Source organism: Lepisosteus platostomus, chromosome 5 (genome assembly GCF_059453375.1).
Source record: "Lepisosteus platostomus isolate fLepPlt1 chromosome 5, fLepPlt1.hap1, whole genome shotgun sequence".
NCBI classification, from domain to species: Eukaryota; Metazoa; Chordata; class Actinopteri; order Semionotiformes; family Lepisosteidae; genus Lepisosteus; species Lepisosteus platostomus.
The window spans coordinates 68,222,819-68,240,362 of NC_142615.1; the positions used below are offsets into that span (position 1 = coordinate 68,222,819).

Here is a 17,544-nt window from a genome sequence, read left to right on the forward strand (position 1 = left end):
GAAATTGTGTAAAAGTGTCTTTATCATTGATGTAAAATTGTAATGTAAAATTGTGTAAAAGTGTCTGTTTATCATTGAGGTAAACTTGTGTAAAATACTTTTTATCATTGAGCTCGGGGGGTTTTTGGAGAAATTGTGTGAAAGTGTCTATCATTGAGCTTTGGGGGTGTGAGGTGAAATTGTGTAAAATTAATAATTGCTTACACTTACATAGCGCCTTTCTGGACACTCCACTCAACGCGCTTTACAGAATATGAGGACTCCCCTCCACCACCACCAAGGTAAGTAGTGATATTAAATTGTCTTTTTATCATTGAGCTCGGGGTGTTTGTGGTGAAATTGTGTAAAAGTGTCTATCATTGAGTTACAAATACAATTTTATCATTGTGCTCGACGGGTTTGAGGTAAAAATGTGTAAAAGTGTCTTTATCATTGAGCTCAGGGGGTTTGTGGTGAAATTGTGTAAAAGTCTCTTTATCATTGTCCTTATGGGGTTGTGGAGATATTGTGGTTTTTGGGTGTAAAAGTCTTATTGTTCACACGTTGCTGCTGTGATGTGGCCTTTCGCCTGTAGGTGGCGCTCTCTCCTGTCATTTTTAAATGTACCAGTCCTGATGGATGACTGTACACATCCTCAGTCAAGGGGAATATCTAATTAGTTACTCTCCAAATAGCATTTTTGTATGAAACATTTAAAGAAATCGACAACCACTTTTCAAAACGCACAATAACACAGACTGGTATGTTTGACAACGAGTAAAGAAGAGAAAGGCGAAACGAGAACTCACCATCACTTTCTGCATGTTTACTGTGACCTGTCCTGATCATGAGAGGTCTCAGACGCATCTCTTCACCAGACAGTTTAATACAGCAGTTCTACATGGGACCGGTGTGAGAGTATGTGGGTAACAGTGATGGCTCTCTCTGCTGTACTGCTGTGGCCCTCCCTCCTGATGACACAATCGTCTCACACTTCACCTTCACAGACACAAGCTCCATGTGTTTGTGGTGAAATTGTGGGTCTGTTGGTGTGAAAGTTTATTATTGAGCTCACTGAACTGATCTCGAAGGCCACTTTAATTTCAGTTGGCGTCTGACATTTTGAGTGAAATTGTAGTTTTGTTGGTTTAAATGTGCTGTTTCTTTGACTAGCTGGCTTATATGCTGATATTTGTATTTCCTCCTCCTGAAGGAAAGATATCAAGTGTTTTTTTAATGAAATTGTAAAATACCGGTGTGTCGAAGTGGCTCCGGTTTCGCTGCGGCTCATGTCAGATCCAGGGCTGATAGAAACAGTTTGATCAATAAATGAACTAAAAACCGATTGACACATTTGCTGCACTTCCGCTGAAAAGAGACAACGTTTTCAAACCGTCTATATTGGAGGTTTGCATCACCACTGCTAAAATCGACAATGTTGTAAAAACGTGTTTTCGAGGTTTGCTTCGGTTCAGATGACACCTCAAATACAGTAATACAGTATAAAATAAGTGACAGGAAATACGCTGTGCTGAAGCTCTGTATGGATGACTTGTTCTTGTGGGTTTATTTGACTTCAGGTAAAGAGAAATGAAAGTTTCATAAACACTTATTTCGGTGTTGCACTCCAGGGGAAGTGAGCAGAAACTAACCCAAAGAAATGCAAGAGCAGGGCGTACAGATGCGTTATGAAAGGGTGTTCTGGATGTGTGACTCACAAAAATGATATAAAAACTGAAAACAGGAGATCTGCAGGTTGTCTGTTAAACCTTGAAGTTTATTAAGTAGTGATCAGCAGTAACTTACTGGTTTGCCCCGGTTGTTGTCTTCCAGTTCAGGACTTGTGCTGAGGAATGAGTGTGGTCTGTGGGCTCTGGCGAGAACAGTCACACTGCGTGGACGGGGGTATCCTGTTCCTGCTCTGATCTCTCCTGGAACCTCCATTAACATGTGATCTCAAGAAAAGAGAGTGATTGATGGGCTTTGAGTGCCTTGTGAAATTCTCGGGGCTCGACCTCGTGTTTCGGCTGCGATGCCGTCGAGCGATCATCTGCTGTGAGTTCCCTTGTGGTGTCCCCATGTGACTGCGTGTGCCCGTGTCACTGCTGTGTGTGACAGTGGATTCCTCTCCGTCGCCCCTCAGGTGTTCCTGGGTCTCCTCTCCGTGGTGCAGCTGGACTGTAAAGAGTGCGCTGGAGAGGATTGAGCTGCTGCGGTGGAGGAGTGTGAGATGTGCTGAGTGTGAGACTGACGAGCGCAGGCGAGCGGCGGCTCTCGCCTTCCTCCCGAACTTCGGTTTGAAACCTCATGAACGGTTTGAAACCCCTCTCGCTCTTTCACAGCCCCGTACCTGAGGACCAGAGCGTCTCTCGTAAGCAGGGCCTCGCGCCTGCAGGTGACTGAAGTGTGCTTTTATATACAGGTGAGAGAGAGTGCACAAGAATCGTCAGAAGTCAACACCGTTCGTTACAGATGGATGATGTCCAAGGTCACCCAGAAATAGAGCACGACAGGTCACTCAGAGGAAAGGTATTTTTAATTTTTCACTGGCGTGTGGATCTACCAAGTACAGAAGCCAGACAAAAAACATTGAAATGCGATTTGAAATTCACACTGGCGTGTTGAGAACTGTTCCTTAGAAGCGTTTGATCTGTGTTCAGATCTTCTGCTAAGGAGATGTGGTCAAGAAAAGACAGAGACGCCTTCTCTCGTCTGACCGTTGTTTGCAAACCCTGAGGTGTCCTGTGGTCTTTATAATCTATAACCACACTTTCCCCTGTGGACATTAAATCATCTCAGTCGCAGCAGGATGCCGATTGATTTGAAAGGCAGCTTTATCCCGACAGCATGAGAGAGAGGCCAACATCAGTCTGGCTGGAGGTCTGGTGAAAGGAAAGCTTTGAATTTAGAGAATTTAAAATTATTTTTGTAGATTTTAAAACTAAGGGATTGAGTAGAACTAAGTTATTATTTTATTTCAGTTGAACTTTTAGGAACAGTTATTTTACAAAACCCGAACTTTATTCTGTGTTTTGGTTTACTCGAGATTTAACGCAAGATGGAGTTTCCTGCAGGAGTTGTCGGGTGGTGTGGAACGTGTTCCGTGTCCTGCAGCAGTTGTCGGGCGGTGTGGAACGTGTTCCGTGTCCTGCAGCAGTTGTCGGGCGGTGTGGAACGTGTTCCGTGTCCTGCAGCAGTTGTCGGGCGGTGTGGAACGTGTTCCGTGTCCTGCAGCAGTTGTCGGGCGGTGTGGAACGTGTTCCGTGTCCTGCAGCAGTTGTCGGGCGGTGTGGAACGTGTTCCGTGTCCTGCAGCAGTTGTCGGGCGGTGTGGAACGTGTTCCGTGTCCTGCAGCAGTTGTCGGGCGGTGTGGAACGTGTTCCGTGTCCTGCAGCAGTTGTCGGGCGGTGTGGAACGTGTTCCGTGTCCTGCAGCAGTTGTCGGGCGGTGTGGAACGTGTTCCGTGTCCTGCAGCAGTTGTCGGGCGGTGTGGAACGTGTTCCGTGTCCTGCAGCAGTTGTCGGGCGGTGTGGAACGTGTTCCGTGTCCTGCAGCAGTTGTCGGGCGGTGTGGAACGTGTTCCGTGTCCTGCAGCAGTTGTCGGGCGGTGTGGAACGTGTTCCGTGTCCTGCAACAGTTGTCGGGCGGTGTGGAACGTGTTCCGTGTCCTGCAGCAGTTGTCGGGCGGTGTAGAACGTGTTCCGTGTCCTGCAGCAGTTGTCGGGCAGTGTGGAACGTGTTCCGTGTCCTGCAGCAGTTGTCGGGCGGTGTGGAACGTGTTCCGTGTCCTGCAGCGGTTGTCGGGCGGAGCGGTGGCTCTGTGGCTGAGGATCTGTTCCTGTGGCTGGAAGGTTGCTGGTTCAAATCCCGCAGCCGACAGAGGAATCCTACTCCGTTGGGCCCCTGGGCAAGGCCGTTAACCCCAACTGCTCCAGGGGCACGACACTGCACCAGACTGGAGCAGATGGAGTGTCCACTGTGGGTTAACGCTAGGGGACGACACGGCACCAGTCTGGAGCCAGATGGGTATGACTGGAAGCCAGGGAGGAAGTGATCTTATCATTGACACTCTGTCTCTGGGAACACCAAGGACTGTTAATGTGGGTGTACAGTGCCTGATGATGCAGGAGGAGCACAAGTCCTAGGAAGGAGCCAGACTATCAGGCAGCATGGCAACCAATAGGATTCAGTAGCGATCTACAGTGTGGAGAGGCAGACGTCGAAAGAGCTGCGTCTTTGATGTGTAGAGAAAACTTACATCGAACTTGCATCAGATCAGAATCTAAAGAGGGTCCATACAGCTCAGCTCAGTATGGCTCTCACCTGGAATCTGTCATAGAGGTGAAAGACAGGTCACCTAAGTCTGAACCTCTCACCTGGAATTAGTGTGTCTGTCAGGGTCATACAGCTGGAGACAGGTCACCTCAGTGTGAGTCTCTCACATGGAATCAGTGTGTCTCTGTCAGGGTCATACAGCTGGAGACAGGTCACCTCAGTGTGAATCTCTCACCTGGAATCAGTGTGTCTGTCAGGGTCATACAGCTGGAGACAGGTCACCTCAGTGTGAGTCTCTCACCTGGAATCAGTGTGTCTGTCGGGGTCGTACAGCTGGAGACAGGTCACCTCAGTGTGAGTCTCTCACCTGGAATCAGTGTGTCTCTGTCAGGGTCATACAGCTGGAGACAGTTCACCTCAGTGTGAGTCTCTCACCTGGAATCAGTGTGTCTCTGTCAGGGTCATACAGCTGGAGACAGGTCACCTCAGTGTGAATCTCTCACCTGGAATTAGTGTGTCTGTCAGTCATACAGCTGGAGACGGGTCACCTCAGTGTGAATCTCTCACCTGGAATCAGTGTCTGTCAGGGTCATACAGCTGGAGACGGGTCACCTCAGTGTGAGTCTCTCACCTGGAATCAGTGTGTCTGTCAGGGTCATACAGCTGGAGACAGGTGACCTCAGTGTGAGTCTCTCACCTGGAATCAGTGTGTCTCTGTCAGGGTCATACAGCTGGAGACAGGTCACCTCAGTGTGAGTCTCTCACCTGGAATCAGTGTGTCTCTGTCAGGGTCATACAGCTGGAGACAGGTCACCTCAGTGTGAGTCTCTCACCTGGAATCAGTGTGTCTCTGTCAGGGTCATACAGCTGGAGACAGGTCACCTCAGTGTGAGTCTCTCACCTGGAATCAGTGTGTCTCTGTCAGGGTCATACAGCTGGAGACAGGTCACCTCAGTGTGAGTCTCTCACATGGAATCAGTGTGTCTGTCAAGGTCATACAGCTGGAGACAGGTCACCTCAGTGTGAATCTCTCACCTGGTATCGGCAGTCATACAGCATCCCCAGCTGGAAGGGGCGTCCGAGTGTGGCCACCTCGATGGTTTCTGAGGCCGACATAGCTCTGGAGCCTGGGTTCGTTACTGAAATCAAACCCAACACAGAGATGTTAAATGATTAACATCACAACCTTTGTACATGATTTCAAAGTCATGCACCAACCTGGCTTTATCATGATGCTGCATTTTGACATTCTGTTCTTAACAGCCGTATCAGCTGGACAGATAAAAGTGCAAAGATCATTGTTTTTATTGTTGGCATAGCAGGTATGAGGCTCCACTGGAGCCATAAAACATTGTGCATTAACAAACGATATCTATGTACCATTATACAATCTGTATGAATTTGGTCTTTGCACGTAAATCTTACTGTAACCGAAACAGGAGCAGAACTGGAGGTCAACATCTGTGGAGTTGCAGAGGAAGACGTACTGGACTTGAATTTGAGCAACTCTGAATTTTTCTTCTTTAACAAGTGGATAGCAGGAAGAAATCAATCCCTTCAGCTGAATTGTCCTGCCTCTTAAAAACAGTTTCGCCTTGAAACCAAGCATTAATTTTGACAACAAATCTTAGGTGTGGGCAACGAGCAGAAATGCATTTATTTGGTCTTTGCACGTAAACCTTACTGTAACCGAAACTGGAGCAGAACTGCAGGTCCGCGTCTGTGGCGATGCACTAATGCACTACCGGTACGTTGTAGCTGCTTGACCCTTTTGTTCTTCTTCGTCGTCTTATTCTAAGCCCTTCCCTCTCTGACAGCTACCACGCGGGGCGCCTGACCTGGGCGACCATGGAGCTGTGAAAAAATAGAGCCGAAACCTACTGTGCTCTTGGTGTCGAACGGCAGCGGTTTCCTGCTTTTTTCCAGGCCTCTTCTGCAGTCGGTGGCCCTTGTGGTCCCCTGAGCCAAGAGCTCAGGGATTCGCTCCCTGTATGTGCTGGAAGCCCCACCTCCACCGAGAGATGGCCGGTGTCCTTTTGGACTTTGCACTGATGTGGAATTAAAACTTAAATGTCGCCCTGTTTGTCAGTAGTCTGCAGTCCTCTCTGTTAAACTGTCAAGGTGCTGTCAAAAAATTCCATTACACTAGAGACATAGTAAAATAAAAAAAAGCTAACAACAATCATCTAACAAAAGAGGTTGTTGATGGAGATGCCAGTAAACCCTGGTGTGTCCAGTCCTGGTCCTGGAGGGGTCAGTCAGTGTGTGTGTCTGCAGCAGGGCTGTCCAGTCCTGCTTCTGGAGGGGTCAGTGTGTGTGTGTCTGCAGTAGGGCTGTCCAGTCCTGGTCCTGGAGGGGTCAGACAGTGTGTCCAGTCCTGGTCCTGGAGGGGTCAGACAGTGTGTGTGTCTGCAGCAGGGCTGTCCAGTCCTGGTCCTGGAGGGGTCAGTCTGCCCCCTCTCAAACTGGTGGAGCAAAAGTTTCTAGCACCTTCTGTGCTCCCCTGTCCCCTCCGACACCCCGCCAGCTCCCAGATCATTCCCCTGTCTCCAGCAGCCACTTCCCGGACCGGGCTGGGCGGACGACCGCAGAACCGGCGCTCGGGGGGAGCCGGGCTGCGTTACGACTGCGGGCGCCACGATCACAGCCAGTTTCACATGTTTGTTCTGTAGTGTGAACAGTGACACGCACGCACGCACGTACGCACGCGTGTGTAAAGAGTGCGCTTGAGAGGATTGAGCTGCTGGGTGAAGGAGTGTGAGATGTGCTGAGTGTGAGACTGACGAGCGCAGGCGAGCGGCGGCTCTCGCCTTCCTCCCGAACTTCGGTTTGAAACCTCATGAACGCTCTCGGCAAGGTCAGTCGGTCGGTGTCCTTAAATGTTTTGATTGCCTGTTATTCCTCTCGTCGTCCAGGCAGGGGTGTTGAGTTCCGCCCGTCTTCGGCACGTTCAGAGAGACCGACCCTGTGAGCGCACACGGGGGAGAGAGAGAGGAGGAGCAGGCCCCACTTCCAGCCTCTCGCTCTTTCACAGCCCCGTACCTGAGGACCAGAGCGTCTCTCGTCAGCAGGGCCTCGCGCCTGCAGGTGACTGAAGTGTGCTTTTATATACAGGTGAGAGAGACTGCACAAGAATCGTCAGAAGTCAACACCGTTCGTTACAGATGGATGATGTCCAAGGTCACCCAGAAATAGAGCACGACAGGTCACTCAGAGGAAAGGTATTTTTAATTTTTCACTGGCGTGTGGATCTACCAAGTACAGAAGCCAGACAAAAAACATTGAAATGCGATTTGAAATTCACACTGGCGTGTTGAGAACTGTTCCTTAGAAGCGTTTGATCTGTGTTCAGATCTTCTGCTAAGGAGATGTGGTCAAGAAAAGGCAGAGACGCCTTCTCTCGTCTGACCGTTGTTTGCAAACCCTGAGGTGTCCTGTGGTCTTTATAATCTATAACCACACTTTCCCCTGTGGACATTAAATCATCTCAGTCGCAGCAGGATGCCGATTGATTTGAAAGGCAGCTTTATCCCGACAGCATGAGAGAGAGGCCAACATCAGTCTGGCTGGAGGTCTGGTGAAAGGAAAGCTTTGAATTTAGAGAATTTAAAATTATTTTTGTAGATTTTAAAACTAAGGGATTGAGTAGAACTAAGTTATTATTTTATTTCAGTTGAACTTTTAGGAACAGTTATTTTACAAAACCCGAACATTATTCTGTGTTTTGGATTACTCGAGATTTAACGCAAGATGGAGTTTCCTGCAGGAGTTGTCGGGTGGTGTGGAACGTGTTCCGTGTCCTGCAGGAGTTGTCGGGCGGTGTGGAACGTGTTCCGTGTCCTGCAGGAGTTGTCGGGCGGTGTGGAACGTGTTCCGTGTCCTGCAGCAGTTGTCGGGCGGTGTGGAACGTGTTCCGTGTCCTGCAGCAGTTGTCGGGCGGTGTGGAACGTGTTCCGTGTCCTGCAGCAGTTGTCGGGCGGTGTGGAACGTGTTCCGTGTCCTGCAGCAGTTGTCGGGCGGTGTGAAACGTGTTCCGTGTCCTGCAGCAGTTGTCGGGCGGTGTGGAACGTGTTCCGTGTCCTGCAGCAGTTGTCGGGCGGTGTGGAACGTGTTCCGTGTCCTGCAGCAGTTGTCGGGCGGTGTGGAACGTGTTCCGTGTCCTGCAGCAGTTGTCGGGCGGTGTGGAACGTGTTCCGTGTCCTGCAGCAGTTGTCGGGCGGTGTGGAACGTGTTCCGTGTCCTGCAGCGGTTGTCGGGCGGTGTGGAACGTGTTCCGTGTCCTGCAGCGGTTGTCGGGCGGAGCGGTGGCTCTGTGGCTGAGGATCTGTTCCTGTGGCTGGAAGGTTGCCGGTTCAAATCCCGCAGCCGACAGAGGAATCCTACTCCGTTGGGCCCCTGGGCAAGGCCGTTAACCCCAACTGCTCCAGGGGCACGACACTGCACCAGACTGGAGCCAGATGGAGTGTCCACTGTGGGTTAACGCTAGGGGACGACACGGCACCAGTCTGGAGCCAGATGGGTATGACTGGAAGCCAGGGAGGAAGTGATCTTATCATTGACACTCTGTCTCTGGGAACACCAAGGACTGTTAATGTGGGTGTACAGTGCCTGATGATGCAGGAGGAGCACAAGTCCTAGGAAGGAGCCAGACTATCAGGCAGCATGGCAACCAATAGGATTCAGTAGCGATCTACAGTGTGGAGAGGCAGACGTCGAAAGAGCTGCGTCTTTGATGTGTAGAGAAAACTTACATCGAACTTGCATCAGATCAGAATCTAAAGAGGGTCCATACAGCTCAGCTCAGTATGGCTCTCACCTGGAATCTGTCATAGAGGTGAAAGACAGGTCACCTCAGTCTGAACCTCTCACCTGGAATTAGTGTGTCTGTCAGTCATACAGCTGGAGACGGGTCACCTCAGTGTGAATCTCTCACCTGGAATCAGTGTGTCTGTCAGGGTCATACAGCTGGAGACAGGTCACCTCAGTGTGAGTCTCTCACCTGGAATCAGTGTGTCTGTCAGGGTCATACAGCTGGAGACAGGTGACCTCAGTGTGAGTCTCTCACCTGGAATCAGTGTGTCTGTCAGGGTCATACAGCTGGAGACAGGTCACCTCAGTGTGAGTCTCTCACATGGAATCAGTGTGTCTCTGTCAGGGTCATACAGCTGGAGACAGGTCACCTCAGTGTGAGTCTCTCACCTGGAATCAGTGTGTCTGTCAAGGTCATACAGCTGGAGACAGGTCACCTCAGTGTGAATCTCTCACCTGGAATCGGCAGTCATACAGCATCCCCAGCTGGAAGGGGCGTCCGAGTGTGGCCACCTCGATGGTTTCTGAGGCCGACATAGCTCTGGAGCCTGGGTTCGTTACTGAAATCAAACCCAACACAGAGATGTTAAATGATTAACATCACAACCTTTGTACATGATTTCAAAGTCATGCACCAACCTGGCTTTATCATGATGCTGCGTTTTGACATTCTGTTCTTAACAGCCGTATCAGCTGGACAGATAAAAGTGCAAAGATCATTGTTTTTATTGTTGGCATAGCAGGTATGAGGCTCCACTGGAGCCATAAAACATTGTGCATTAACAAACGATATCTATGTACCATTATACAATCTGTTTGAATTTGGTCTTTGCACGTAAATCTTACTGTAACCGAAACAGGAGCAGAACTGGAGGTCAACATCTGTGGAGTTGCAGAGGAAGACGTACTGGACTTGAATTTGAGCAACTCTGAATTTTTCTTCTTTAACAAGTGGATAGCAGGAAGAAATCAATCCCTTCAGCTGAATTGTCCTGCCTCTTAAAAACAGTTTCGCCTTGAAACCAAGCATTAATTTTGACAACAAATCTTAGGTGTGGGCAACGAGCAGAAATGCATTTATTTGGTCTTTGCACGTAAACCTTACTGTAACCGAAACTGGAGCAGAACTGCAGGTCCGCGTCTGTGGCGATGCACTAATGCACTACCGGTACGTTGTAGCTGCTTGACCCTTTTGTTCTTCTTCGTCGTCTTATTCTAAGCCCTTCCCTCTCTGACAGCTACCACGCGGGGCGCCTGACCTGGGCGACCATGGAGCTGTGAAAAAATAGAGCCGAAACCACGCACGCGTGCGCGCGCGACATGAGATCATTAAAACAGACAGACGTGAGAACCTCCGCGCACACAAGCCGAGCGAGCAGCAGAGTCATTTCTCCTCCCCGCCGTTAGTGACACAGGTCCGCTTGTCCACGAGCCGCTGAGGCCCGATCACACCGGGGCGCAGAGACGAGGAGCCTGCAGGACAGGAGAGAGCAGAGAGTCGGGTGAGCCTGCAGGACAGGAGACAGGAGAGAGAAGACGGGTCAGCTTACAGGACAGGAGAGAGGAGAGAGACAGGTCAGTCTGTACGACAGGTACACCTGGGGACAGGAGAGAGCAGAGAGACGGCTCAGCCTACAGGACAGGAGACAGGAGAGAGACAGGTCAGTCTGTACAACAGGTACACCTGGAGAGAGACAGGTCAGCCTGCAGGACATGAGAGAGAGACAAGTTCATGAGAGACGAAATTCAGACACTGATGGACACATTCCAAAACACTCCGTATCAAACCAACAAACTAGGGATGAACTTGGCCACACAAACTAAATCACCTATTCCACAAACTAGCATCAAAATCTAAGCTAAAAACAACTAAAAAAAACTACCAAAAAACAAAAGCAAAAGAAAAGTGGTTTGATACGGAGTGCAAAAACATCAGAAATGCACTACGAAAAGTCTCAAATGAACAACACAGACAACCACACAACACAGATCTGCAACTCAGGTACTGTGACATGGTAAAACTTTACAAACAAGCTGAAAAAGAAAAACACATACATAAACAAACAACTTGCAGAAATTGAGGAGTCACTAAATCAGAACTGTTTCTGTGAGAAGTGGAACAACTTAAACAAATCAAAACCAGAAGAATTGGCCATCCAAAATGGAACAATCTGGCAAACATACTTTGAAAATCTCCCGAATACAAATCAATCAGACCAAAGCCACTTTTGAAAAACTCAAATTTTGGAATTGGCTATCAAAGACAACCAAAACCCCTAAGACTCCCCAATCACTGAGCAGGAGCTACTGGACAAACTCCAGGCCCTCAGACCACGCAAAGCCTGTGGCCATGATGGAGTCATAAATGAGATGCTGAGACACAGCAGCCCAAAGTTGCAACAAGCCCTGCTCAAACTCCTCAATCTCATCATGACAGCTGGATGTTTCCCCGAGGCCTGGAACCAAGGACTGATCACGCCCATCTATAAGAGTGGAGATAAACTCGATCCCAACAACTACCGGGGCATCTGTGTGAACAGTAACCTGGGGAAGGTATTCTGGAGTATCCTAAATACACAAATACTGGCCTTCCTTACCGAACACAGTGTCCTGAGTAAAAGTCAGATTGGCTTCTTGCCAGATCACCGCACATCTGATCACATTTACACCCTACACACACTGATAGACAAACACGTCCACCAAAAACACAAAGGAAAAAGTTTTGCCTGCTTTGTCGATTTCAAAAAAGCATTTGACTCGATTTGGCACGAGCGATTGTTTTACAAACTACTCCAAAGTGGCATAGGGGGCAGAGTGTACGACGACAATAAATCAATGTATTCAGAGAGCAAATGTGCAGTAAAAATTGGAAACAAAAGAACCAAATTCTTCACCCAAGGCCGCGGGGTGAGACAGGGCTGCAGCCTGAGCCCAACACTGTTCAATATCTATATCAATGAATTAGCAGGAATGTTGGAGCAGTGTGCAGCTCCTGGTCTCACACTACACGACACAGAAATCAAGTTCCTGCTCTACGCAGATGACCTGGTCCTGCTGTCGCCCACAGAACAGGGGCTGCAGCAGAACCTGGCACTGCTGGAGCAGGACTGTCAGACCTGGGCACTGACAGTCAATCTGGACAAGACCAGAGTTATGGTTTTCCAGAAGAAAGCCAGACCTCAGGGAAATAGGTACAAATTCACACTGAACAACAACACATTGGAGCACACATCCAGCTACACATATCTCGGTCTCACCATCAGCTCTTCCGGGAGTTTTGACTTGGCAGTGAAGGCACTGAGGGAGAAGGCACTCAGGGCTTTCTACGCAATAAGAAGGAGGCTCTTCAACATCAACCCACCAACAAGAATCTGGCTCCAAATATTTGAAAGTGTAATCCATCCCGTTGCCCTATATGGCAGTGAAGTGTGGGGGTCCCCTCACAGACCAGGATTACACCCAATGGGACAAACACCCCACAGAAACTCTGCACATGGAGATCTGTAGAAACATCCTCCGTGTGCAGAGAAAAACTCCTAACAACGGGTGCAGGGCCGAGTTAGGCCAGTACCCACTATTGATAAACATACAGAAAAGAATATTAAAGTATTGGCTACACCTAAAAAACAGCGACCAAAATTCCTACCACCACAAAGCCCTGCTGGGCCAAGAACTGAGCCCAAAACAGAGCCCCCTGAGCCAGCTGGTCCTGAGGCTCACTGACCTGAGCCACACCGACACTAACCAGCCTCAGGACAGCACTGCTAGAGCACCACAACCCAGACTCAACCACATCACAGCAGAGATCAAACAGCAATATCTCACACACTGGGACACACACACACAAACACAACATAAACTGGAATGCTACAGAACCCTAAACAGACAATACACACTAGCTGAATATTTGACCAAAATAAAAAATAACAAACAGACCCTGACGAAGTACAGGCTCAGTGACCACAGCCTGGCCATAGAAACTGGGCGACACAGGCAGACCTGGCTGCCCAGAGAGGACAGGCTGTGCTCCCACTGCCAGCGGGGAGAAATGGAGACAGAGGTGCACTTCCTACTGCACTGTGACAGATACTCTGGGATTAGAGAAACATTCTTCCCGAAATTCAGAAATCTAATCCCAGAGTTCCCAAACCTGCCAAACCCACAACAGGTCCCAGTCCTACTGGGAGAGGGAGGAGGGAACTCAGTTGATCTGGCAGCCCAGTATGTGATCTCCTGTCATAGCCTGAGGAGCAGTGAGCCTGTCTCCCAATAATGCTCCAGCCGCCTACAGTATATGTCAATATTTTATCATATCTCTTTGTTGTAAATGTCTGTAACATGTCTGTAGGTTTTATTTTACTTCTATTTTTTGTTTTGTTCTATGTTAATTTTATTATTTTTATTTGCTTTGGCAACACTGATTGTACCTATCGGTCATGCTAATAAAGCACCTTGAATTGAATTGAGAGGAGAGAGAGAGCGAGAGAGCGAGCGAGAGACCTGAGAGAGAGAGGGGTTCATACAGACACAGTGGGACAGTACTGTGTTTAGCGTGTTGTCACAGTGGGACAGTACTGTGATCAGAGTGGGGCGCTAGTGAAGGAGATTGTTACTAGTATTAGTAGTATTAGTATTATTACTGGTATTATCATTGTTATCAGTAGTATTAGTAGAGTATTAGTATTGTTAGTGTTATTATTAGTAGTATTAGTATTAGCAGTCGTATTATTAGTGTTATCAGTAGTATTAGTAGTGTTAGTAGTTGTACTATTGTTATCAGTAGTAGTATTAGTGTTAGTAGTAGTACTATTGTTAGCAGTAGAAGTATTAGTGTTAGTAGTAGTACTATTGTTAGCAGTAGAAGTATTAGTGTTAGTAGTAGTACTATTGTTAGCAGTAGAAGTATTAGTGTTAGTAGTAGTAGTAGTACTATTGTTATCAGTGCATGATGCCCAAGAATAATTCCCAGATGTTCATTCTGTAAGTTTCTTTCATAATGGCCAGCAGCCCCACTGGAGCCCAGCAGTGTGAGCCTGGCCAGTACCTGGAGGGAAGACTGCTGGGAAAACACTGAGGCTGCTGCTGGGAGAGGTGTGAGTGGGGCCAGCAGGGGGCGCTCTCACCCTGCAGTCTGTGTGGGTCCTGATGCCCCAGTATAGTGACGGGGACACTGGACTGTAAACAGGCGTCGTCCTGCAGATGAGACGTCAAACCGAGGTCCTGACTCTCTGTGGTCATTAACAATCCCAGGGTGTCTCTCGAGAAGAGTAGGGGTTTTACACCGGCGTCCTGGTCAAATTTCCCAATGGCCCTTACCAGTCATGGCCTCCTAATAATCTCCATCTATGAATTGGCTTCATCACTCTGCTCTCCTCCCCACTGAGAGCTGGAGTGTGGGGAGAGGACTGGGGCATCATCCAGGTGGGGCTGCACACTGGTGGCGGTGGTGGGATCCCCATGACCTGTAAAGAGCTCTGAGTGGAGTGTCCAGGAAAGAGCTATAGAAGTGTATTATTATTATTATTAATATCATCCAGCCCGAACCCCAGCGAGCATGACTCCCTGAGCCTGACCTGTCTCTCTCTTCCCCCCCAGGTGCAGAAGCGCCCCCTCCTGCTGCTCCTGCTGCTGGTGGCCGCGCTGTGTCTCCAGATCTACGCCTCCGAGGAGCCCGGGTGTGAACCGGTGCTGCCCACCGCCAGCTGCCCCCCTGAGGGGCAGGGGCAGGGGGGGCAGGAGGAAGGGTGGGGGCTGCTGTTGCCCCCCCCCACCCCCAGCGCCATCGCCCCTCCTGGCGGGGGAGGAAGAGGGGGCGGCGGCCGAGGCGACGAAGACCGGGGAGGTGCTGCTCCTGGTCGTCGTCTCTCAGTACCTCAGCAGCAGCTCCGACCTGTGACCTGTAACCCCCCCCCCGCCCGCCCCCCTTCTGGGTGGAGTCCGACCGTGACGGGAGAGGCCCTCGAGTCCGGCCCGATACCGATACCCATACCGGCCAGCCGGACCCGAACCCGAGCTCTGACCCGGACCGCTGCCGCCCGGAGAGGGGAGTCCGGGACTCGTGGGCGGAGACGCCCGTGGCGCCTTATCGCTCTGTTTGTTTATTGATTGATTTCCTGCGTGGCTTATTTATTTATCTATCTTATTGACGGAGAGACTCATGTGTCTTATTGATGGAGAGTATTTCAGTGAGAGCGGAGGTGGTGCTACTCTTCCTTCACCGTGAGGAACTGGAACGGTTCTCCATGATTTTTCGTTGTATAAACGATCGGTCGATGACAGCGAGTGAAATGATCGTGGGGTGGGGTTGTTTCACTCCCTTCTCCCACCCCCACAAAAACACCACCACCCACGCTCCCCGGCGGGTGCGACGCGTGTTTCACTCCCTGAACAGATGAATAAAAACGAAGAAGCAGCGGTGTGGTTTGTGTTTGTTCTGGGGGAGGGATTGACACTGCGGTTAAGAGTGGGTCTGTATGCAGAGAGGGGTGGGAGGAGGGAACAAGCTGCCCAGGCGTGTTGTAGAAGCCGAGACCCCGGCTTCTCTCCAGACACAGCTGGGTGAGCTCCTCCAGTCAGGACAGGAGACTCTTCTGTACACAGAGAGGGGTGGGGGTGGGGAACAAGCTGATACCCTGGCTTCTCTCCAGACAGAGCTGGGGGAGGGGCGAACAAGCCGATGAGCTGCTCAGGTCCGTTATTTACTGTCTGACTCCTGTCTGCTCTCATGCTCTCTCTGGTCTGCTGTTTCCCCGACCTGTCTCTCTTCTGAAGCAGTTCAGCTCCGGCCTCTGACTTCTGGTGCCTTGTCTCCCCCTGGCGGGGACAGCGCGTCATTGACTTCATAGATCCAGATGGGTGTGGACCCCAGTGTCCCGACTGCTGGTCAGGGGTGTTGCTTAGTCGGAGTTAATCATTAACTGAACCCAGTAAATATTTTATCAAGGGTCACTGAGAGGATAAAGTCTTGACCTTCAGATCAGCAGGAGGAGAAGGAGAGAGAGAGATGGCGTCTGAGAGCTCGGCGCTCAACCCTGGTGAGTTTTCTCTTGTTCTACCTGTCAGAGTGTCAGTAAGGGAGTCACTGAGGGTCTCTTCTCTGTCACAGAGCACAGGAGCAGCTGGAGAAGTGTCTTCCTGTCTCCTGAGAGTGTGTTCGGTCTGTCAGACACACAGGGTCTGAACTTGGAGATAGAGACAGGAGCTGATGTACTTTCACTTTCTCTTGTCAGAGATCAGGGATCGGTACTGTCAACTCAAGCTGTTTGGAATGTACTAAATATTTGTATGAGGTGTTTATTTAAGGTAAAATGATTGATGTAAAACCTGACCGTGTGCTGATGGTATTGGATTCACACTGTTAGTATTCATGATGCTCAGACGCGCTCAGATATGAACATTTCCTGTTTGTTGCTCAGAGGCCGTGTTTATTGTACAGCTGATAATACCAGAGAGGAATCAGTACAGATGAACAACAGAGGAATTTATTTGGCCCATAATTAGAAGTGATTCCAGGTTCTCCTGTCCTGACTGGGCAGCTTGTTCCCCTCTCCCACCCCTCTCTGTGTACAGTAGAGCCTCCCACTCCTGATTTTAAGTCTTAGTGTTGCTTTGAGTTTCAGTGTTAATTCTGAGGAACTCTGAGGTGTCAATATCTAACTGGTCTTTAATGATGACTGACTGTCACTGGGGATGTTGAATATTTTGTATATATGTGGTTCCCCATCTTCACCCTGTCAGTGTGGGACACTCCCTTCAGACTAAAGAGACTCAGTTCCTCCATCTTGTCAGTTTCACTGTTTTTAAACTAACATCATGCTAGTTCTCTTCAGTGTGCATCACAGTAGTTAGTTTCTAAGCGGTTTGAAACTATACAACACAGAGATTTCCCAGCCAGGTGGCTGAGTCCCAAACATGTCTTTATGAAATGTGACATTTAAGACTCACTACTGAAGAATCTGGATGGACTGAATGATTTTACAGTTTCTTACATTTATTTTAAAATAAGGTGGTATAAAGGTTCATTCTGAACACAGGAGTCCCATATGTGTCTGAACTGCCACTGGACACTCAGAGTGTTAGTGGGACTCTACAGGGCTCTCTAGAAGTATTGGCACCCTTGGTAAAGATGAGCAAGGAAGACATTGGAAAAATGTCTGTGTCGTTTATCAGATGAGAGAAATCTGACCTTTCAGTGAGGTTAAATTATTCTAAGAAAAAAAATCCTGATGAAAAATAAACATGTACTATTGAGAGAACAGTTAAAAATATATATATATTATATAAATTGTAAGAATACAGAATAAGAATGTTGTAAGAATACAGTCTGATTAACAATAACAGAACATTTTTGTATACCACAGAGAATACACAGAAAATTAATCTCAATAATCTGTGTTTTTCCTCTCTCTCAGGGCAGGGACAATAGAAAAGATATAGAGACGTTTTTATCGTGAATTTTAAATGGGATGAAGAGTGAAAATA

At 48.9% G+C, this 17,544-nt stretch overlaps 3 protein-coding genes across 11 annotated transcripts in view; 1 reads left to right on the plus strand and 2 right to left on the minus strand.

Moving 5' to 3' along the window:
• Nucleotides 1–11,871, minus strand: part of LOC148671865 (uncharacterized) — a 297,768-nt gene extending 285,897 nt beyond the window's left edge. The window contains exons 1-3 of one of the 3 annotated variants that reach the window (XR_015937092.1): nt 6,136–6,489; nt 5,290–5,393; nt 3,941–4,309 (exon numbers count right to left, since the gene is read on the minus strand). Coding sequence is in view for 2 of the 3 variants with exons in the window: in XM_088632726.1 (XP_088488852.1) it covers nt 5,347–5,370 (24 nt within the window). In the remaining variant the exon portion in view is untranslated. Of the gene's footprint in view, nt 1–3,940; nt 4,310–5,289; nt 5,394–6,135; nt 6,490–9,519 lie in introns of those variants that run through there. The other 2 variants (XM_088632726.1, XM_088632724.1) reach the window with 2 other exon arrangements.
• The window catches only part of LOC148671873 (uncharacterized), a 641,462-nt gene that overhangs the window by 169,752 nt on the left and 454,166 nt on the right, over nt 1–17,544 (minus strand). The gene's annotated exons all lie outside the window — the stretch shown is intronic.
• The window catches only part of LOC148671879 (GTPase IMAP family member 9-like), a 35,486-nt gene that overhangs the window by 15,617 nt on the left and 2,325 nt on the right, over nt 1–17,544 (plus strand). The window contains exon 3 of the mRNA XM_088632811.1: nt 16,039–16,097. Within this exon, the coding sequence (XP_088488937.1) occupies nt 16,067–16,097 (31 nt within the window). The 5' untranslated portion in view covers nt 16,039–16,066. The remainder of the gene's footprint in view (nt 1–16,038; nt 16,098–17,544) is intronic.